Source organism: Ochotona curzoniae, unplaced genomic scaffold (assembly GCF_017591425.1).
Source record: "Ochotona curzoniae isolate NIBS_2020 unplaced genomic scaffold, NIBS_Ocur_1.0 contig_520, whole genome shotgun sequence".
In the NCBI taxonomy this organism is placed as follows: Eukaryota; Metazoa; Chordata; class Mammalia; order Lagomorpha; family Ochotonidae; genus Ochotona; species Ochotona curzoniae.
The window spans coordinates 1,028,943-1,047,072 of NW_024466457.1; the positions used below are offsets into that span (position 1 = coordinate 1,028,943).

Genomic DNA, 18,130 nt, shown 5'->3' on the forward strand with positions numbered 1-18,130 from the left:
AAGTGGGAGACCTGGAAGAAACTCCTGGTGCATGGCTTCTTATCGGTTTAGCTCCAGCCCTTGAGGAGTGAACCAGCGGATGGAAGATCTTTCCTCTGTATCTCTCATCTCTGTAAATCTGACTTTCCATTTTAAAAAAAAATTAAATAAATGTTAAAGAGAGGAGGGGGTCCCGGCGTGATTGCATAATTGTTAAAGTCCTCACCTTGTCCGCACCGGGATCCCATATAGTCGCCAGTTCTAATCCCGGTGGCCCTGCTTGTGGCCTGGGAAAGCCGTCAAGGACGGCCCAAAGCCTTGGGACCCTCATCTGCATGGAAGATCCATAAGCGGCTCCTGACTTAAGATCTGCGCAGCTGTGGCTGTTGCAGCTGCTTGGGGAGTGAATCAGCGGACGGAAGATCTTCCTCTGTCTCTCCTTCTCTCTGTATATCTGACTTTCCAATAAAAAATAAAAATAATTTTTTTAAAAAGAGAGAAATGTTATCCAGATAAGAAAGATATAGCATAGTCTCTGATAAGTAGATAGCATTTACACACAAAAAAAATCTTGTGAAGTTTTAAGATTATCAGATACATGATTGCCATTTTAAAATGCAATTAATATTTATAAAATTCATTTTAATATGTATGTGCTAGTATAAATACAGATAAGTGGAGATGTTGCATTTGTGGAATGAAGGCAGATTGATGTCAGAACTTCTCCCATTAGTTTGCAGAGTCAGTGCCATGCCAACAGCAAGACACTTGAAGACATTTATTGTTCTTTTTGTCTAGTTTACAAAAGACGAAAACCAGACCACCTAGAGTCAGATTCCCTTGTTTGTACAGCACTGGATATTGGAAGACCATTAAAGACTAGCTTTAAAGATTGATAAGGAAAACAATTCTAAATATAGAAATCTCTTTTCTGAAGAAATTACTCAAGATCATCTTGGAAAAATATTCTAAGAAACAGTGTTCAAAATTAAGGTAATGAAATTTAAAAGAATTTTTTTTGAAGATCTGGTCAGATACAAAATCTAAATAATCTCCAGGTAGGAGGTGGTGAAAAGAAAGAAAAATAGACTTTATAGGGATGGGCAGTATGTGGTACTCTGTATAGTACCTGGTAACATTGTAGACACCTCATAAATACATGTCCAATGAATGAATCAGATTAGTGCTTCATTAGTAGAAATAGTTTCCAAGTGTTTTTGAGATCTCTAGAAAATTAGAAAAGGGCATTTTTCAAACCAATGAAGTCAACTTAGAGGAATACAGATAAAACTTCATGTAACAAAAGGTGTTTTGGGTCCCCCATCTTCCCTTGGAACTGTAAAGGCAAACGTAAGTAAAAGAATGACCTTCAGTAAAGTTCACACAAGTGGATCTTGCACAGATAAAGGAGATGATATAAATCTTGGCCACTAGCAAGGTGGTGAGCGCAGCTGTGTGAGGAGGAGAGCCCTGAGGTCAAGTGTTGGGACTGACATGTGGTGCTTGTGTTTCTTGCAGATGTTCCCACGAGCCTGCACTTCCAGAGCATGCTGAAATCTCAGTGGCATAACAAGCCTTTTGACAAAATCAAACCTCCCAAAAAGTTTTCACTTAAGCACAGAGCACCAGTGCCAGGCAGTCTGCCAGATCCAGCTCGTAAAGACAGGCACAAGTTGGTCAACTCCTTCCTGACAACTGCCAGTAAGTTTTACTGAATCAGGAAGTCCTGGTGTCCCAGTCATTCCTCATTGCTTTTACATTCCCATAGTGCCAGTTTGCTGTGCTAGTATGTTGGGGTTGAGAAATCCAGTTGACTAATAACAAATTCAGCTCAGTCTACCACTCTGTGGGCCTTGCTCTTGGGTGAACATTGGAAACTATTCCAGACACCATGGTTTTGGGGATGTAATATTGGCTCCACCCAAGAGTGGAGGCTGTAGGCTGCTGTCATGTCTCTTGGATTGTGGACTTCTTGTGCTTGTCCTAGCCATTGTGCTATTGACTAGAAGCTTCGGTCCCAAAGGACTATCCTGCTGCCATGGTTGTAAGAAAAGATTTGAGGGGAGGTATTTCACAGCTCTTTTTCTGTTCCCCTCTTCAGAGCTGTCCCATCACCAAACCCGGCCTGACAGGACCCACAGGCAGCACTTAGACGATATGGGGGCCGTGCCCGTGGTGGAGCGAGTGACTGCACCAAAAGCAGAGCGCTTGCTCAACCCACCGCTACCTGTGCATGACCCAAACCACAGCAAAATGAGATTGCGAGACCATTCATCTGAGAGAAGTGAAGGTAGGGTCAGGCCCAGCACCGCTACCTACCTGCATTTGCACTTGCTCAGTGCTTTTGGGTGCAGCCCCAGCTTGTCTGAAATGCCGCCAGCTTTGCCCTTCACCTTCTAGGAAGGCAGAGTAGTTGGACACACTGCTGCTTCTAAATGCAGGTCACTTCTTTGGCTTTAGCAACCTCTACCCAGCCCCTTACTCCCATCAACCAGTTTGCTTCACCTTTAGGCTAAACGCTATAATGTTTGCCTTTAGTGTATATTGCTGGCATTCCTAGCTTCTCTTAGAAGTAGAGCTGGTTAAGATAGCTGTGTATCCCTCCCTTTTCTGTTGACTTCCACAGTGTTGAAGCATCACACAGATATTAGCAGTTCAAGCTACTTGGCAGCTGCCCACCATCAGCCACACAGTCCTTTGGTGCGACAACTCTCCACCTCATCAGACTCCTCAGCACCCACCACCTCCAGTGCACAGGTTACAGCCAGCACATCTGTAAGTACCTGTGTGCAGTTGGCCACATGGACCCTCCTGAAGTTAAACCTCATGCTGAAGGACACTAGGGGTAGCGGGCATGTGCAGGGACTCGGCTCATCCTCGTGTGCAGCATTTTAAAATCAAAAGTGGTGTAGTACCTGACATTCTCTGAGGTTGTTTTTTATTGTAGCGAAGGATCTTTGTTGAGACATCCATAGAAGGCATGGTAGAGACATTTTTAAGGTGGTCTATGACTATTCAAAATATTTGAGATTAAGTTTCATACAGATCTCAGTGGCATGGCCCCTTATCTGTTGGCCCCAAAAGGTGACCATGAGCGGGAAGAACGAAGAGATAGAAGCTTATAGACATTGGAAACATTTGATTTCCTCATCTGTACTCTCCTGCTGGGTCTGAATGTAATACTAAGAGTAAATTGTGGATATTTGTGTTCTAGAAGAGAAAGAACTAGATGAGTTCATGTTTTGGTGCTTTTTTTTCTTTTTTTTTTTTGTTTTTTTGTTTTTTTGTTTTTGTTTTTTTGTTTTTTTATGCACACACAGAATGACAGATCCACAGCAGCAGGTCCTTTCTTTTTACTTTTTCTGTTTTTTTATTATATTTTTGACAATCTTTATATAGTTAATTAGGGTAAAACGGTTCAAGGGCTACAGGAAAGTGGGAAAGACTATTATTTCCCACATTGTTTCCTTCATGTATCTGAGAAAAAGGGGGTTTTAAAGGAGAAGCCCACCCCAATTTCCCACCCCACCCCCCCAGGTCCCTGTTGTGGGGCATGCTCTGAGGGTCTTGCTCAAGTGGTTTTAACAGTTCAACAGCTATGAATTGAGCAGCAGGCCCTTTCAGGAACATTTCTCACCAGTGGGCTTTTACAGTAGTCCCACACTCTATCCACAGAGCAATTCGTGCAGCCACTCTGCACACAGTCCCATTGATTTTATTCTAATGTGGTAAATCCTTCAAGATGTGCCCTCTCACACAATACACCCATAGCTGCTCTGTACCCAGTGAAGGTCCTTTCTGTAATGGTGAGAATAAGAGTAATTATAAAACTCTCACCTGTAGTGTTTATTGGACTATACTATATTCCCATGATAAGTACTTTATTTGTGTTATCCCATTCTGACCTGTGAAATATAGGTGGTATTAGGAATTCCCATTTGTGGGCATAAAAACCTGAGGCTGTCCAAGATGAAGTGTATGGCATAGGATGAGGCAGTTTGTGAGGGTCTTCATTGTGATTCAAGCCCAGGCAGTCTGATTGCAGAGGCAGCTCCCTTACTAGTGTACCCCATGCTAGTGGAGGCAGTGTTGGGGCCTTGCACAGGCACTTTATGAAGCTCTTCAGAGTGTAAATGAAGCATCAAAGTTCACAGCATGTACTCAGTAGGCTCCAGCAAACAGGTGGGAATTTGCGTTGTTTTCTCCTTTACTCTTACAAATCGGACCTGAACTCCTTTTCTGTACCTTTTCTACATACCAAGGTCATCTGTGCAGGTGTCTGATGTCCCTCAGACTTAGTTATAGTCCAACAGAAGATTTAACATAATCAAAGGTTATTGAGATTATCTGATTCTAGTTTTTAGAAAATGAACCCTGAATCTAGCACATAGTTAATATTTTTCTGACATGTCAATCCTCTGGAGAAGGTCAGTTGAGGCCTGAATCATTTAAAATTTTTATTTTCCTTTTTATTGAGTATAAATTCTGTACAGCACTTAAGGTTGTACTGTCAAGTTTTTAACAAGGAATTTGAATTTATTTAGTAACAGCATGAGAGGCCATCTAATTGGAGTCGCAAAGAGAAGCCAGAGGATGGGTGGGACAGTCACAGCAGTACTTCACAGGAGTGAGTGGCTATATACCCTGAGCCTCTTAGGGAAACGGCACTGAGATCAGAGGAAGGATGGGAGATTGCTACAACTGTTTCTTCTTTTTCTTGTTATTTCTTTTAAGTACTGAATCTGATGTACAGCCAGGCTTGGGACACACTTTCCATTCTCTTGACCTGCTCTTTACCTCCAGCTATAAACATGAAAGAATAGTTAAACTTGACCAGATGAATATCTGACAGCATTTCAAGAGTCCAAGTAGAGGATGACAGGCAGTCCCTCAACCTGCGCCTTCCAGTCATTCTCCCTTGGAGGCACTAACAGCAGCCTGGAAAATTGGAGGAGCGGGGTGGCAATACTTTGTTGACTAAGATGCAGAGAAAGGTATCTTAAAGCTTCCTGTAGTGAGACATCCACTTCCGTGGCAGAGTCCTCTGGACGTAACTCAGCCAGGTCAGGCTAGTGTAAGCCTCTTCAACCGATTAGGTTATACAATTAACCTACTTGTGAGATCAGTAGCAGATTAGCTTCATTTTCTTGAGAAAGAAATTAATGTGAAAAGTACATTGAAATCCTAATTGCCAGCTGAAACCCTGGCCAGGAATTGCTGCTTTTTAGTGTTCTCTGAGGGTATCCTGGGTTGCTGAATAAATCCTCTGTCACCCTTTGGAAACAGAGGATTGAGGGCTGAGTTGTAGAGCAGGAGGTCTTCCTTCACTAAACCCTGCCCCATAAGCTAACTACAGCTAGTGGTTTGCATGTAAGGGCAGCCTCCTAGGGGTTTTCAGCTGTATTGTTGCCGTGGCAACATGTTTGTCATCCCACTGTTTGCCTCAAGCCTCTCACAGCTCACTTAACAGTCTGTCTCCGTGTAGGTAGGCTGTTTGCTGTCTGGGAAGGAAGCAGCTGGTAGACCTTTTCTCACATCTGCGAGACCCAACATTTGGTTCCTTACTTTATCCCCTCCTCTCCCCCCCTTGATCTACCAGTTACTAGAAAGTCCCACCTCCACTTCTGGTACTGGGTCAGTTGGGAGTCCCGTTTCCCCCAAGGGTCTGACATTATCCACTTCCTATAGAAGTAGATTTTTTTTCTCCTGAAGCGTGAACTGTGTTTCCATCCATTCATCTCTGTTGTGCAGCTGGAAGGCTCGTAGCTGTTTCCTCAAGTACCGGAGCATGAGGGAAGTGCCCTAAGGGTTGAGCAAATGGCAGGTACAGATTCAGCTGAAAAGTTCAGCTCACCAAGCAGGAATCATTTCCATCGTATCCAAGATTAGACAGTCTACTGAAATGGGCTCATCCTTTGGGCAGTTTTCAGGATAAGGCAGTTCAACATTGAAATTGGAAGAGTCAACTACAGGCTTAATTAAAGCATTGCTCTTGGGACCCGTGTAAGTCCTAAGTGATGGAGATAAGAGAGAAACAGACATTTGAAAGGAGAGCTATTGATGGAGGAATGGGAACCCCAGCTGTTAGCTTAAGACCTGGTGCCCACTGCTGTAAAACTGAAGTCTCTTTCTCACATGAGTGCCTGAAGGAAGAGCACATCCTGGGTTTGTAGAAATGGGGAATTATTCTTTGGGACCGCCCACTTATTCTCTGAGAGATTTGCTGCTGAGGATCACTTCCTAGGTTTGAGCCACATTGACAGCTGGGTACTCAAAGACCCAAGTGCCTGATGATTGGTGATCTTGGCTTGCTTAAATCTTGGATGAATGATGTGATGTTTGTAGAGTTGTGCCTTCCTTTAAACTTAGCTTTGTCTTACAGCAGCCGGTAAGGAGGAGGAGGGGAGAGAGCTCATTTGATATTAACAACATTGTCATCCCAATGTCTGTTGCTGCAACAACCCGGGTAGAGAAGCTGCAATACAAGGAAATCCTTACTCCCAGGTAGAAACCTTAAATTCATCATTCCTTCTCCCTCCTTCTTCCTGTCGTTGCCCCATTTCCCCGACCAAGCTTGGGCCCCAGCCCTCTTTGGCCTACCTCCTGTTTTTAGGAAAGGAGTGACCTAATAGTGGAATTGTTTTGATATAGTACTCTCTTTCTGTCCTGTATATAACTGCACCAACCAAAGATCACAACCTGATAGTCCAGTGACTATTAATTGGTCTGAAATGTGTATGCTAACACATGTATATTGTATCTGAGCTATGTGTGTCGCTCCTGAATCTTTCCATTGCTTAAGCTTGTCTCAGTCTCCCAACCCAACTGCCACCCAGATTTTCCTGTTAAGAGTCGTTACGAGCACTGGGGTGTGGGGCTCTGATAAAGGTGAGGAAGCAGTGCTCACCCAAAGGCTCAGGCCTGTATACTTGACACTTGCAGAGACACCATAGATCCTAGCCCATGCTGCAACCTGCATGGGTCTCATCATTGTTCCTTCTTCATTTGCAGCTGGCGGGAGGTTGATCTTCAGTCTCTGAAGGGGAGTCCTGATGAGGAGAATGAGGAGGTAAGGGCATGGTCGTTCCTCTTTTTTTACAAGAATATATACAGGTGCACATACTTCAGTTGTCTCCGGACCTGGGAGTTTCAGATGCCATTTTTATAGTCCTGTCCTGCAGGGAAGAGCCTGCAGTGGTAGGGGCTGGTTTTAGAGTCAGTCTCCCCATACTTAACACGCTTGCTAGAGAAATGAGGATATCATTGAAGTTGCTCTGTTGCAGATCGAGGACCTCTCTGATGCAGCCTTTGCCGCCCTACATGCCAAATGTGAGGAAATGGAGAGGGCACGGTGGCTGTGGACTACAAGTGTACCACCCCAGCGACGTGGCAGCAGGTGATGAGCGAGGCACAGGCACCCAAGGCCTGTAGGGAGGGAGGGTGGATAGGGATTTAGGGGCTTCTTTGTCTACAGAACTGCCACTTCCCAAGTTGCTCTTAATGTTCCTCTGCAGACAGTGGAATGTCCTTACAACTAGTGGGAATATAGTCAAAAGCTAGATCCTTTCCCGAGGGACCACTGTCTAATGTCGACAAAGTGTACTGATCACCTGTGGAGTTTTGGCCTGGTAGGAGTGGCAATGATCGAGTCGCAGGAGCTTTGAAGACCTTTCCCTTCTGGATAGTGCACTGGAGTTATAGAACTACCTGTTCCCATCTACTGCCTGTAGTGGCAGAAGCTCTAAGATTGTCAAGGAGAAAGTTTCAGGACTCTGAAATTTACCTTTACTGTTACTACTGCAGTGTCCTAGGTCTGGACCTGTTTCTTTACTCCCACAAAATCACTAGGTGCTTTGGCAGGGGCTTGTGTCTGTCATTCAGCTCTGCTTAACTCTTGGGATGAGAAGGCACGACAATTCTTTGGCATCATCTTGTGCACCCATCCCTCCAGACAGCAGTGGGGAGGACTAGGTTGTTGAATCCTAGGAAAGAATTGTGCTGTCAGCCTCAGCCCCCTTGGGTGGGACTGGCTTTTTTCATGCCTTCTCCCTAACCCCTACCCCCAGTAATGAACGGGTCAGAAATCCCTTATTACCCAGGTACTCAGATCTGCATTCCTTGCTACACAGGTCTTACAGATCATCAGATGGCCGGACCACCCCCCAGCTGGGCAGTGCCAACCCTTCCACCCCCCAGCCTGCCTCCCCCGATGTCAACAGTGGCCATTCTTTGTCAGAATTTTCCCATGGTCAGTCCCCCAGGAGCCCCATTAGCCCAGAACTGCACTCAGCACCTCTCACCCCTGTGGCTCGGGACACTCTGCGACACTTAACCAATGAAGACACCCGCTGTTCCACACCAGAGCTGGGATTAGATGAACAGGTAAGGGACGCCATCTTTGCATGGAGTAAGCCAGGTAGAGGTTGGGTTTGGGGAGGGATAGCACTACAGAGTTTACCTCCCGGTTTTGACCAAACAAAGGATTGCTCTAGAAATTAGCTGTCAAAAGATAGGCTAGAACTCTATCTGCCATTATTAAAAGGGTGTTCACTATGTAAGGGTTCTTTTTGGACAGCCCCAGAAACTCTAGGTGGGACTGGTTATGGGTCCCCATTCACAGGTTCAAGGGCAGGGCCTGGCAGGTTTGGATTGGGTCCTCATAAAGGTACCTTGTCTGCCCACAGTCTGTGCAGCCATGGGAACGGCGGACCTTCCCCCTGGCGTACAGTCCCCTGGCAGAGTGTGAGGACCAGCCGGATGCACAGGAACGGGCCTCCCGCTGTACTCGGCGCACCTCAGGCAGCAAGACTGGCCGGGAAGCGGAGGTGGCACCCACCTCCCCTCCCGTGGTTCCCCTCAAGAGTCGGCATCTGGCAGCGATGGTCACAGCTCAGCGCCCAACGCACAGATGAGCGGGAGATAAGCATCTAAACAGACTACGTAACTATTGGCATTAAAGCTTCAGAAATCTCTGCGTTTGATATTCAAACATCATATGCCAGAAATTTTCACAGTTTTTAGTGAATTTAAAGAAATTTAGATCCTACTTTGATATTTTTTCTCTTGGTTCTGATTTCTGTTTTCTTTTTGTTTCTATGTTTTCTTGTCACACACCTGAGCACTTCCTCCAGTTGGCAAACAGAATTTCAGGATAAGACCCTGCTTGCCTGGTCCTGGGTGTATCCTCTGCACTGTTGAATCACTGGATTTATGAAGTTAGCTGATCACCCTTCTCTGTCACCCATGTGGTCAGAGTAGAATGCCAAATGCGCCGAGGGAATGGAAAGCTCCAGTTCAGCATGGCCTTTTTAGGTTAGGGTGGGACAGAGCAAGGCACTCTGTCTGGGCTCTTCTTGTCCCCGTCATGAGTGGCCTAGCTCAGCTTTGGCCCGGGTCCCCATTCCCCATACCATTGCCTCTTTGCCCCTGCTGCTGGTTGTGCTCATGAGGCCTCAGCAAGCAGACATCCCCTTGTCGCTCTGTTCCTCCACCTGTATTCCTCAGCTGTAGTAAGCTGCTCAGGTTGCCCCTGGCCTGTCCCTTGTGCCCTTCCCTCACGGGTCCCCCTTCCACACACACCCAGTCCTTCCATTCAGAACATACTTACCACCTATCCTGGGCTATGAAGGTAGTTAGGAATGTGTCACCTCTGACCCTGTGCCCTGCAGACTTGAGGATTTGGGCAGTGAGTGTCCGTCTCTGCTGTGTGGTCTTGGTTTTACTCACTGATCCACTTCGTTGTGTTTCCTTCCCTGCTTCCTGTCAGCCTCGATGACTCCTCCTTGTTTACACACCCCCTGCCTGTGGAACATTGTCTGATCCTGGCTGTGGTTTCCATCCCTCACGTCACCTTCCTTTGTTAACCTTGTGCCTGTTTCATGTATAATCACATCACCAAAGGGGGTGGGGGGAAGGACTTTTTTTTTCCTGCCATTTTGTAATCGTATAAAAACAGTAGACAAACTGCTAATGGTTGGGGTTTTTTCACAATTTTCAACATTAGTGGGTATTTTTTGTTGTTTTTTTTTGTTGTTGTTGTTGTTCTGTTTGCAAGTTAAAGGGTTTGTCATTGTTTCTTTCAAAAACAATAATGCACCATATCCCTATGCATAAAGTGCTTCTTCTATTTATAAGGTTGAAAATTCTGAATAACCCTTTTAGCATTGTAAAAAAATTGAAAAACTGTATTTTGTAAATATTTTCTTTTCCTGCTTTGAGCTGTGTAATGGCAGCGAAACATGTAGCTGTCTTTGTTCTATAGAAGTGCTTTTCTTCAGAGAAGCTGATCTTTGTTAATGTCTTGATTCTGTTCGCAAAGCACAGACTTGTGCTTTAAAAAAAAAAAGGAAGAAAAAATGGAAAAAAATAATAAAAAAAAGAGTTACAGAATGTTGTGAGCCAGGTGTTTCTTGGCGTGTTGGGCTGAGGTAGCTGTGACTGCTGGAGCTGTGTGTGAGGCAGGCAGACTGCATGCTAGTGTCACTGCTTGTCACCAGAGAGGGGGGCATCCTCAGCAAGGCTGCCAAGAACAGGGGTGTCTGCATGAACCCTCTGCCTCTTGCCTCTCAGTGGTTCTTTTCCTCTCATGAGGCCAGCTCTGTGCCGCTAAGTTGTTTATTCATGGAAACTGCCACTCTCCGTCAGAGAGTGCCTGGCGTTACAGCATCTTCAGAGGAAGGGATGTGCCTTGTTCTATGCCCCGCTCTCCTCTCCCCTCTCCTCAGGGGGGCTCTCCAGCAGAGGTGCTCTATCGGGACCCCCAGAGTGGGGCCCTGTGAGGGAGCGTTTCTGTGGCTGCCTTCTGCTGCTGGGCTGGTTGCAGCTCAGACGTGCTCCCCATTACCCCTGCCTGCGGCAGTCAGCCCATCAGAAAAAGGGGGTGCCTTGGGGTTCAGATGTGAACCTGAAAACCTAAGATGTCAGTGTCATGACCTTGACATAATTAGGAATAATCAGATGATAGGTCACTTGTAAGATCTATTTGTTTTATCTAAAGGAGTTACAGAGAAAAGGATAGAGTCAGATCTTCCGTATCCTGTGACATTATCTTATCCTTGGAATCCATGAATGCAGACCTTATTTAATCAGTCATAACTTTATTTCCAAATTCACTTGTACAGCAACAGTGTAAATTGTCCTTAAAATACACAATACACTATGTGGACATTCACAGACAGGAAGCTAAGCTAAGTTGATTTCGTGTCCCTCCCCTCCCCCCACCCTCAAAATTATCAAAGAAGCCATGGGACTTGCAGGTGCCAGAAATTGTTCTGCCCGGCATGGCAACCTCATGGGGCAAAGTCCGTTAGGAGGTGAGACTCTGGGTCAGGACCCAGGATAATCTTTTTCAGAGCTGAAATCGGAATCACGAAGCCATAGACAGTGAACGGGACAGACTGATGACCACCTCTGCCCTGGTCCCCACCTTGTGACGTTGCATGGGATATTAGAGACATAAGGAACGTATCCTGCCAGCTCCTGGGAGTGGGCTATGTAGCCAAGCCAGCAGGAGAGAAGCTGTTGAGGTACCAGTGCTAGGAGGGACATTTGCCAGGGCTTTGGAGGCAGTGCGATTATGAGAATGGTGCTCTATGAAAGGGCACTGGCCTAGGCCATCAGATCTCAAGTTCTTTCCTACATAGCCTGGACTTGGCTGGCTCCTGCCACAGCAAAGCAAGCCCCCCCCCCCCAAGACTTGTCACAGCAATGGCATGGCATCTCCCTGTGGCAAATGTGGCTGAGGTGATGAAGAAAGCCATCAACAGGGCAGTGTGCTGCACTCTGACTTCTGCCCATGCTAACTTGTGCACAGTTCTCCCCCCTCCCCCAGAAGCACAGTAAGCAGTGGCAAATGGGACAGTCTTCACCAACGCAGTCCATTTCCATGGAACTAGTGATAAAGTGAATTGGAAACTTCAAGGAATCAGGTATATAGTATGTTCCAACTAACCCACCCCTGGGGGCCCTGACTCTGGTGGGAAGGAACGAATGCCCAGCCTGGGAGGGGTCTATCCTTATTTACAGTCCCAAGCTCACCATCTTTCCGCAATCCCCCTGCCAGCACTAACCCTGCTCTTCAGACCCAGGACTTGCAAGAAGAGGATATGGAAGAGGTGTAAGACTTGAGACCTGGCCCAAGTAGCAGCAATGGTGAGGGAGGGGTCACATATCCAACCACCACCCCATTTTGAAGCCACCTGTCTTTTTTTCTTCATCATGTCCTCTTCAGAGAATAGCTGGGACTCAAGGACACTGGGGAGCCTCTCAATGGAAAGCTCTGGGCCCAGAGAGTTGGTGTGGCATGGAGATCTCTACCCAGCCACTGAGTTGCCTGTAACTAAACCCAAATCAAAGCTGATGAAACAAGGCCCAAGGCTGTGCCCCTTGACCAGGCACTGGGTAGGGTTGTACGGGGTTGTTGGTCTGGCTGCCCTGGCCAAGACTTTGAGGACATAGTCTCCTAACTGCCACCCTTCCTTGGTCAGGCAGCCTGGGCCCCAAGAGCACATCCAGTCACCCACCTGCATCCCCTCTGTGACCTAAAGACCCCTCCCTGGGGAGGCTGCTGCCAGAGCTTCTGGGGCTGCAGCTGTGTTCCCAGGAGCACATGGCCTCCTTAGCTGTCTGCGGCTATGGCAAGAGCTGTAACTCCCTGTCGGGGCTGCTGCGGGACTCCAGGCTTGTGCCCACATGGGAACAGCTGCCAGCCAGCCACATGTACACTGTTCTCCACCCGGATGCAGGGAGTCCTGCTGGGCAGGCCAGGGAGAACACCCTGGCTTGTATCCCAATCTTGCAACCTAGGACTGTCCTTAGGGTCAGCATCTGGTCTCTGCTGGTGTAAACCTCTCAGCTCAGCTACCAGGACCCTGGTGAGGGTGGGCTAGAAACCCCTTCAAAAGCATTTCAAGATACATGCTTTTTTTTTTTTCCTTTTTTTTTTCTTTCTTTCTTTTTTTTCTTTCTTTTTTTTTTTTTTTTCCCCACTACCATAATCACTCTGATGAATCCAAGCATAAACAGACGATCCAACTACAGCACGACAGGTACAGGAGGGAGGGAAGGGCGGGTCTATGTATATGTTCAGCTGCTCCAGCAGAGAAGTGGGGTTCAGGGAAGAGCTTCCTGGGGACGTATTTCCCTTTGGGGGCATGGCAGCTGGTTACATGCACGTGGAATTCAACAGTGGCTGGGCCATCCACAGGCCAGTGGTTACGAGCTGGGGTGGCAGTAGGGGACAGATGGAGTGTGGTGTTGCCTTGCAAACCCTGCCTGCCCATCTCGGTGCCATCTCTGGCAGGCCAAGGCTTTCTTCAAGTGAGCCAGTCATGGCCCAGCCCTAATCTGGCACACCCATGCATGGTCAACAGGGTGGTTGTGGGAGGCACCTCGGGATCCATGGGATGGGAAACGTGTGTGTGTGTGTGTGTGTGGCTTGGGAGAGGGTGACATCATGAGGGGTTACAGGCAGTGACTGGGCTCTCACAGCAGACACACAGGCAAGATGGGGCAGCCAGGGGGCTGCAGCAGCTCTGAGAGGAGTGGGAGACTCAGGACCCATATTCCAGAGTTCCACGCCCTCCAGAGGCACCTGCACCCCAGGCTGGGGTCCCCCAAGAGGCACGAGTCCTTACAAAGAACTGGTTAGCCCTAAAGTCCCAGGTCTGTGAGGTGACCAGAATCGTAGCTGCAATTCCAACCTTCAGAAGAACTCAGGCAAAACAGTTTTTGTGGGGCAGGGGGGAGGGATGAAAGCCCTTCCTCTCCAGACCCCTGCCCTGAAGGGCCAAAGAAGGTGACCAGCACACTAGAATGGGCAACCAAGCTCAGTCTTCTGCAAGGGGTGATCAACAGGGCGCCAACCTCCCTTCACCCATGGCCACACTGAGCCATTGGAAACCCCAGGCCACCAATGACTGGAGGCCTCACGGTCTGAGACATGGGTAACTCCCTGGGCCTTTGCCTTACCCATGGCACCCGGCGGGGGTAGTGTCTGCTTCTCCCATCTTGCTCTTCTCCAGCCCCTTGCCACCCCCATCGTCCAGTCACACACACACAAGGTCAGCATCCTCTGCCTGTGGCTCCATGAACACCCCCAAAGTTTCAAATGCTTTATTGCCACTGCCCCTGCGTGCTCCCAAGATGGGAACAGAGGCAGCTTGCAGAGCTGCTCCTTCTCCCTCTTCCACTCTGGGGGAAAACAAAAGTAATTGCCCAAGGAAATGTTGGGAGTGGCCAGGTTCCCACGTGTGTTTGCAAACTGTTTTATTACAAGCCCCTGTTAATTTGGAAAATAGCTGTCTCTCCCATCATGGTTTTGAAGACGAGCCCAAGCCAAGTGACAAAAGCAGGGCAGGTGATGACCCAATTAACCCATCTGTGAGGAGCAGCCGAGGAGGGAGAAGGCGGAAGGCCAGATCATTACGCTTTTTCCCCACACTCTCACTCTCTCTTCTCCACGACTGTGACCGCCCCAGAGGAGGCCTGATCACAAACCCTGCTTGGCGAGGGAGGCGGACACTTCATCGGCTAGCGTGGCAAGCTGGGGTGAGTCCACCATGTCGATACTGCCGGTGGAGGACACATTGCTGAGGTGCCGCGGAGATGTGTCCCCAGACACCACTGGTGATTTGTATACAATTTCCGCCCCGTGGTCAGTCTTGGCTTTGGCATTCTCACGGAAGGTCAGCTTGTGGGTCTCGATCTGCAGAGAGAAGGGGTAGGAGCGGGAGGACCGGGTGAGGAGCAGGCGGTGCCACCACCTCCCCCAGAGATACACTCCACTCTGTTGGGTTAGAAGGTGTGTGTTCTTTACCTCAGGGAATCCTGCCAGACTGCAAAGGAAAGCATGGAAGGAGGAGCTGTGGGGTTGGCCATACATGTGCACTGGCCCCTCCAAGGATACTGGGGATGTGGCAGACAGGAAGCTCTGGCTGGAGGGTGCAAAACAAGTGTTCACCTTCTGACCCGCAAGGTGGTGGATACAGTGCTTCTCCACTCAGCAGCAAACATGGGCTCTGTGTTCTTGGGCTTGCCCAAGTTTCAGGGGTCTGTGGACCCTCAGAGCCTCCTTTGCAGGGGGGCCAGGCTGAGGACAAATAGGAAAGCTGGTCCTGGTGAGGCTACACAGGCAGTCTTGTTCATTTGGGGTCAGGGCTTTCCTATTATCCTATTGGAAAGGTCACTTGCTACAAACTGGCAAGAATGCTACGTATTTTCTTTACAGCTTCCTTTCTTGAATGGGAGTTGTAGCACGAAGAGTCACATTACTGCTTGAAACACTAATTGTCCCAGCAGGGAGCTCCTAGTCTCATCACTGCTTCCAGTCCACCTTCCTGCTAATGTGCTCTGGGAGGCTCAAGTGGACGGGCTCAGGAGACCTGGATGCAGTCTGTGGCTCCTGGCTTGGGCCTGGCCAGCCTGGCTGTTGTAGGCATTCAATGCATGGATCAACAAATAGGAGATCCCACTCTGTGTTTCAAATAAATTTTAGGCATTTTTTAAAAACTGGTTTTTCAAAAATTTCTTTTTATTCAGAAGACAAGAGAGACACTGTTTCCAGCCACTGGAATCACTCCTCAAATGGCCACAAGAGTCAAAGCTTAGCTGATGTGAAGCCAGGAGTCAGGAGCTTCCGTAAGGGTCTCCTACCTGGGTAAATAAACCCAAGCACTTGGGCTATCCTCTGCTGCCTTCCCAGGTAAATCAGCAGGCAACTAGATGGAAAATGGAGCAACTGGGACTTGAACCAGTGCCTATGATGGTGCTGGCACCATCAGCTTTACTCATTATGCTTCAGTGCTGGCCCTATGTCTATGGTTCTGACTTTACATTCTTAATTACAGTACATTAGGAATCGAATCTTCCAGAACATTGTCTTAGTCCCACAACCAACCCAGGATGCGGCTGTTTCCATCCAGTGTTACTGAAGGAGAAATGCTGGGACCAGGCAGGGAGGGGATGCAGATCTTGCTGAAGTGACCCTTCTAGCAGCGGCAAGCCCAGCGCTCCCTTCGGGCCACAGAGACACAGGTAGTGGCTGAGCCTCTCCTTCACCCAGACCGTCGGGCCCAGTCCAGAGCCACTAAGTCAGACTCGGTCTGGGGCCAGACCTGGACATCCCTAACCAAGCTAGGGCAGATGGTCAAACAGAACCTTGGGCTCTGGCCCCTCTGCATGCATGCAGTTGTGTCTGCAGACACACCATGGAAACTTGGGGGCTAGGAGAGGGGGCAGCTGCCATGGGGAGCTGAAGAATGTAGGCTTTCTTCCCCATCAGCATACTAGCACTCCATAAAAGTACAGAGGGACACCCACCACACACCCAGGATGGGAACCCCTGCCCCTCCAGAACCACAGGGAGAGATGAGAAGACTGGGCCAAGCAAGTGTGGGAGATCCCAGTTACCTCTGCCACTCTCAGAACTTTCTGGCTGGCAGGGAAGCACGGTGGACACCAGGGCTCTGCAGAAGAGGAACTCCAAGCCACCAGCCCACTTGCTCAGAGCCACACACCCCCAAAGACCCCAGCAGCCTCCTTGTGCACACTGCCACGACAGAGCCCTGCCAAAACCTGGATTTGTTACCATTGTCTGCTTAGTTACCCATTTAGAAAAATGTGTTATGCTCCCTGGACTTGGCACCTCACAGCTGGCTTGGGGTGTGCCAACTTGCCTCCATGGGTTGCTGCTCGTTCCTCCCAAGAGTTTCCAACCCCCAATCAGCTCAAGGAGTAAATAACACTGAATACCAGGCATCATGGCACAGCAGGTTCATCTGCTACTTGTAACATCCCCTGTTGGAGTGCTGGTTCGAGTCCCAGCTGCTACATTTCTGATCCAGTTCTCTGCTAATGTGCCTGGGAAAGCAGTGAAAGAGGCCCAAGTACTTTGAGCTCCTCTATTTGTGTGGGAGACGTGGCTTGATTGCCGGCTTACACCTTGCCCAGCCCCAGCTGTGGCAGTCCACTGGAGGAATGGACCAATAGAAAACCTTGCTCCCATCATAACACCAAGCAGTAGCTGCATGTGGGGCACAGACCCCAAGCGGCTAAAGCTGCCAGGTGATAGCAGGGACAACGAGAGCCAAACCCTGGTGGCCCGACTGCTGCTGAGATGGGGCACCAAGCAGGCACTACAGGAACCTCCACTTTCCTCTGGAGCGCTAGGTGACCTGATGAACACACCACATGTAGTCTCCCCTGCCCCACCCCCTCACCTTTTTATTTCCTCCACCAGGGACATGGGTGATGTTATCCAGGGACCCAATCTTTGACTGGACTCTGTCCTTGAAATCCAGCTTCTCAGATTTCACCTCCACCTGACCTCCTCCTGGAACAAAGCACACGCAAGAGCCACTTGCCACCTCTCCTGGGACTTGGAGGACCCAGCACACCAGCAGCTCTGGGGGAGAGCAGGTGATGACGGAGCCCGTGACTTGAACAGGGGCAGTGAGCAGCCTTGGAGAGCGAGCGAGCAAGTCTCCCCTCAACACAGAACGTGGTCAGACCAAATCCTTGCAGCAGGCTTCAAGAATGTTCGCTTCATCTGTCCAAACTCTTCTTCGCAGTGCAAAGATAAATGGCAGTCCGGTCCAGAAGAAATGATTATAAAGTCACCACTTGGCTACGTCTCTCCCCACCCCCATCCAGTCAGCCACAGCCCCTGGAGGAGATAGGGATGCCGAATACCCAAGTGCATGCTAGGGAAAGGGCCAGACACCCTCCTCGACCTTGAGCCACACCCACATGTGGGCGCCACGTAAGAGGCAGGGCTGTCTGGCAGAACTTCCTGGAGAAACAGCTCCTGGTGCACTGGGGCGACTGCCCAGAGGGGGGCCAGTTTTCACTGAAAGAGCAGCTCCCGACCACGCCCGGAAGGCAGCCTCTTCCCCCTCTCCCCTACTGGGCCCCACACTACACTCATGGCAGGAGTCTTAACGGCAGCCTCCACCCACTTAGACTCCTCACATCACCTCCCCCGCCCGCCGTCTGCCCCACTTCAGGAGCTCTGTGGCACCTGAGGTGGGTTGCAAGCCCACGGCACAGCACAGGCAGGCAGGCAACATTGTCCTCGGGGAGTTCAGGCTGCCCATTTCTGCTTCAGCCAAGTCACAGAATGGGCATGGCAGTGGCTAGCCTGGAGATCTCGGGT

General features: G+C 49.0%; 2 protein-coding genes across 15 annotated transcripts in view; one reads left to right on the plus strand and one right to left on the minus strand.

Moving 5' to 3' along the window:
* Positions 1–10,498, plus strand: part of KANSL1 (KAT8 regulatory NSL complex subunit 1) — a 199,526-nt gene extending 189,028 nt beyond the window's left edge. For 6 of the 10 annotated variants that reach the window (XM_040989220.1, XM_040989219.1, XM_040989221.1 and 3 more), the window contains 8 exons: positions 1,498–1,680; positions 2,081–2,269; positions 2,606–2,754; positions 6,362–6,483; positions 6,991–7,048; positions 7,263–7,375; positions 8,109–8,361; positions 8,664–10,362. In XM_040989220.1, the coding sequence (XP_040845154.1) occupies positions 1,498–1,680; positions 2,081–2,269; positions 2,606–2,754; positions 6,362–6,483; positions 6,991–7,048; positions 7,263–7,375; positions 8,109–8,361; positions 8,664–8,891 (1,295 nt within the window). In that variant the 3' untranslated portion in view covers positions 8,892–10,362. Of the gene's footprint in view, positions 1–1,497; positions 1,681–2,080; positions 2,270–2,605; positions 2,755–6,361; positions 6,484–6,990; positions 7,049–7,262; positions 7,376–8,108; positions 8,362–8,663 lie in introns of all 10 variants that reach the window. The other 4 variants (XM_040989227.1, XM_040989225.1, XM_040989228.1 and 1 more) reach the window with 4 other exon arrangements.
* Positions 10,499–14,237: 3,739 nt separating this feature from the next.
* MAPT (microtubule associated protein tau) overlaps positions 14,238–18,130 on the minus strand; it is a 34,312-nt gene continuing 30,419 nt past the window's right edge. For all 5 annotated transcript variants that reach the window (XM_040989294.1, XM_040989295.1, XM_040989293.1 and 2 more), the window contains 2 exons: positions 17,196–17,308; positions 14,238–14,683 (listed from right to left, as the gene is read on the minus strand). In XM_040989294.1, the coding sequence (XP_040845228.1) occupies positions 14,468–14,683; positions 17,196–17,308 (329 nt within the window). In that variant the 3' untranslated portion in view covers positions 14,238–14,467. The remainder of the gene's footprint in view (positions 14,684–17,195; positions 17,309–18,130) is intronic.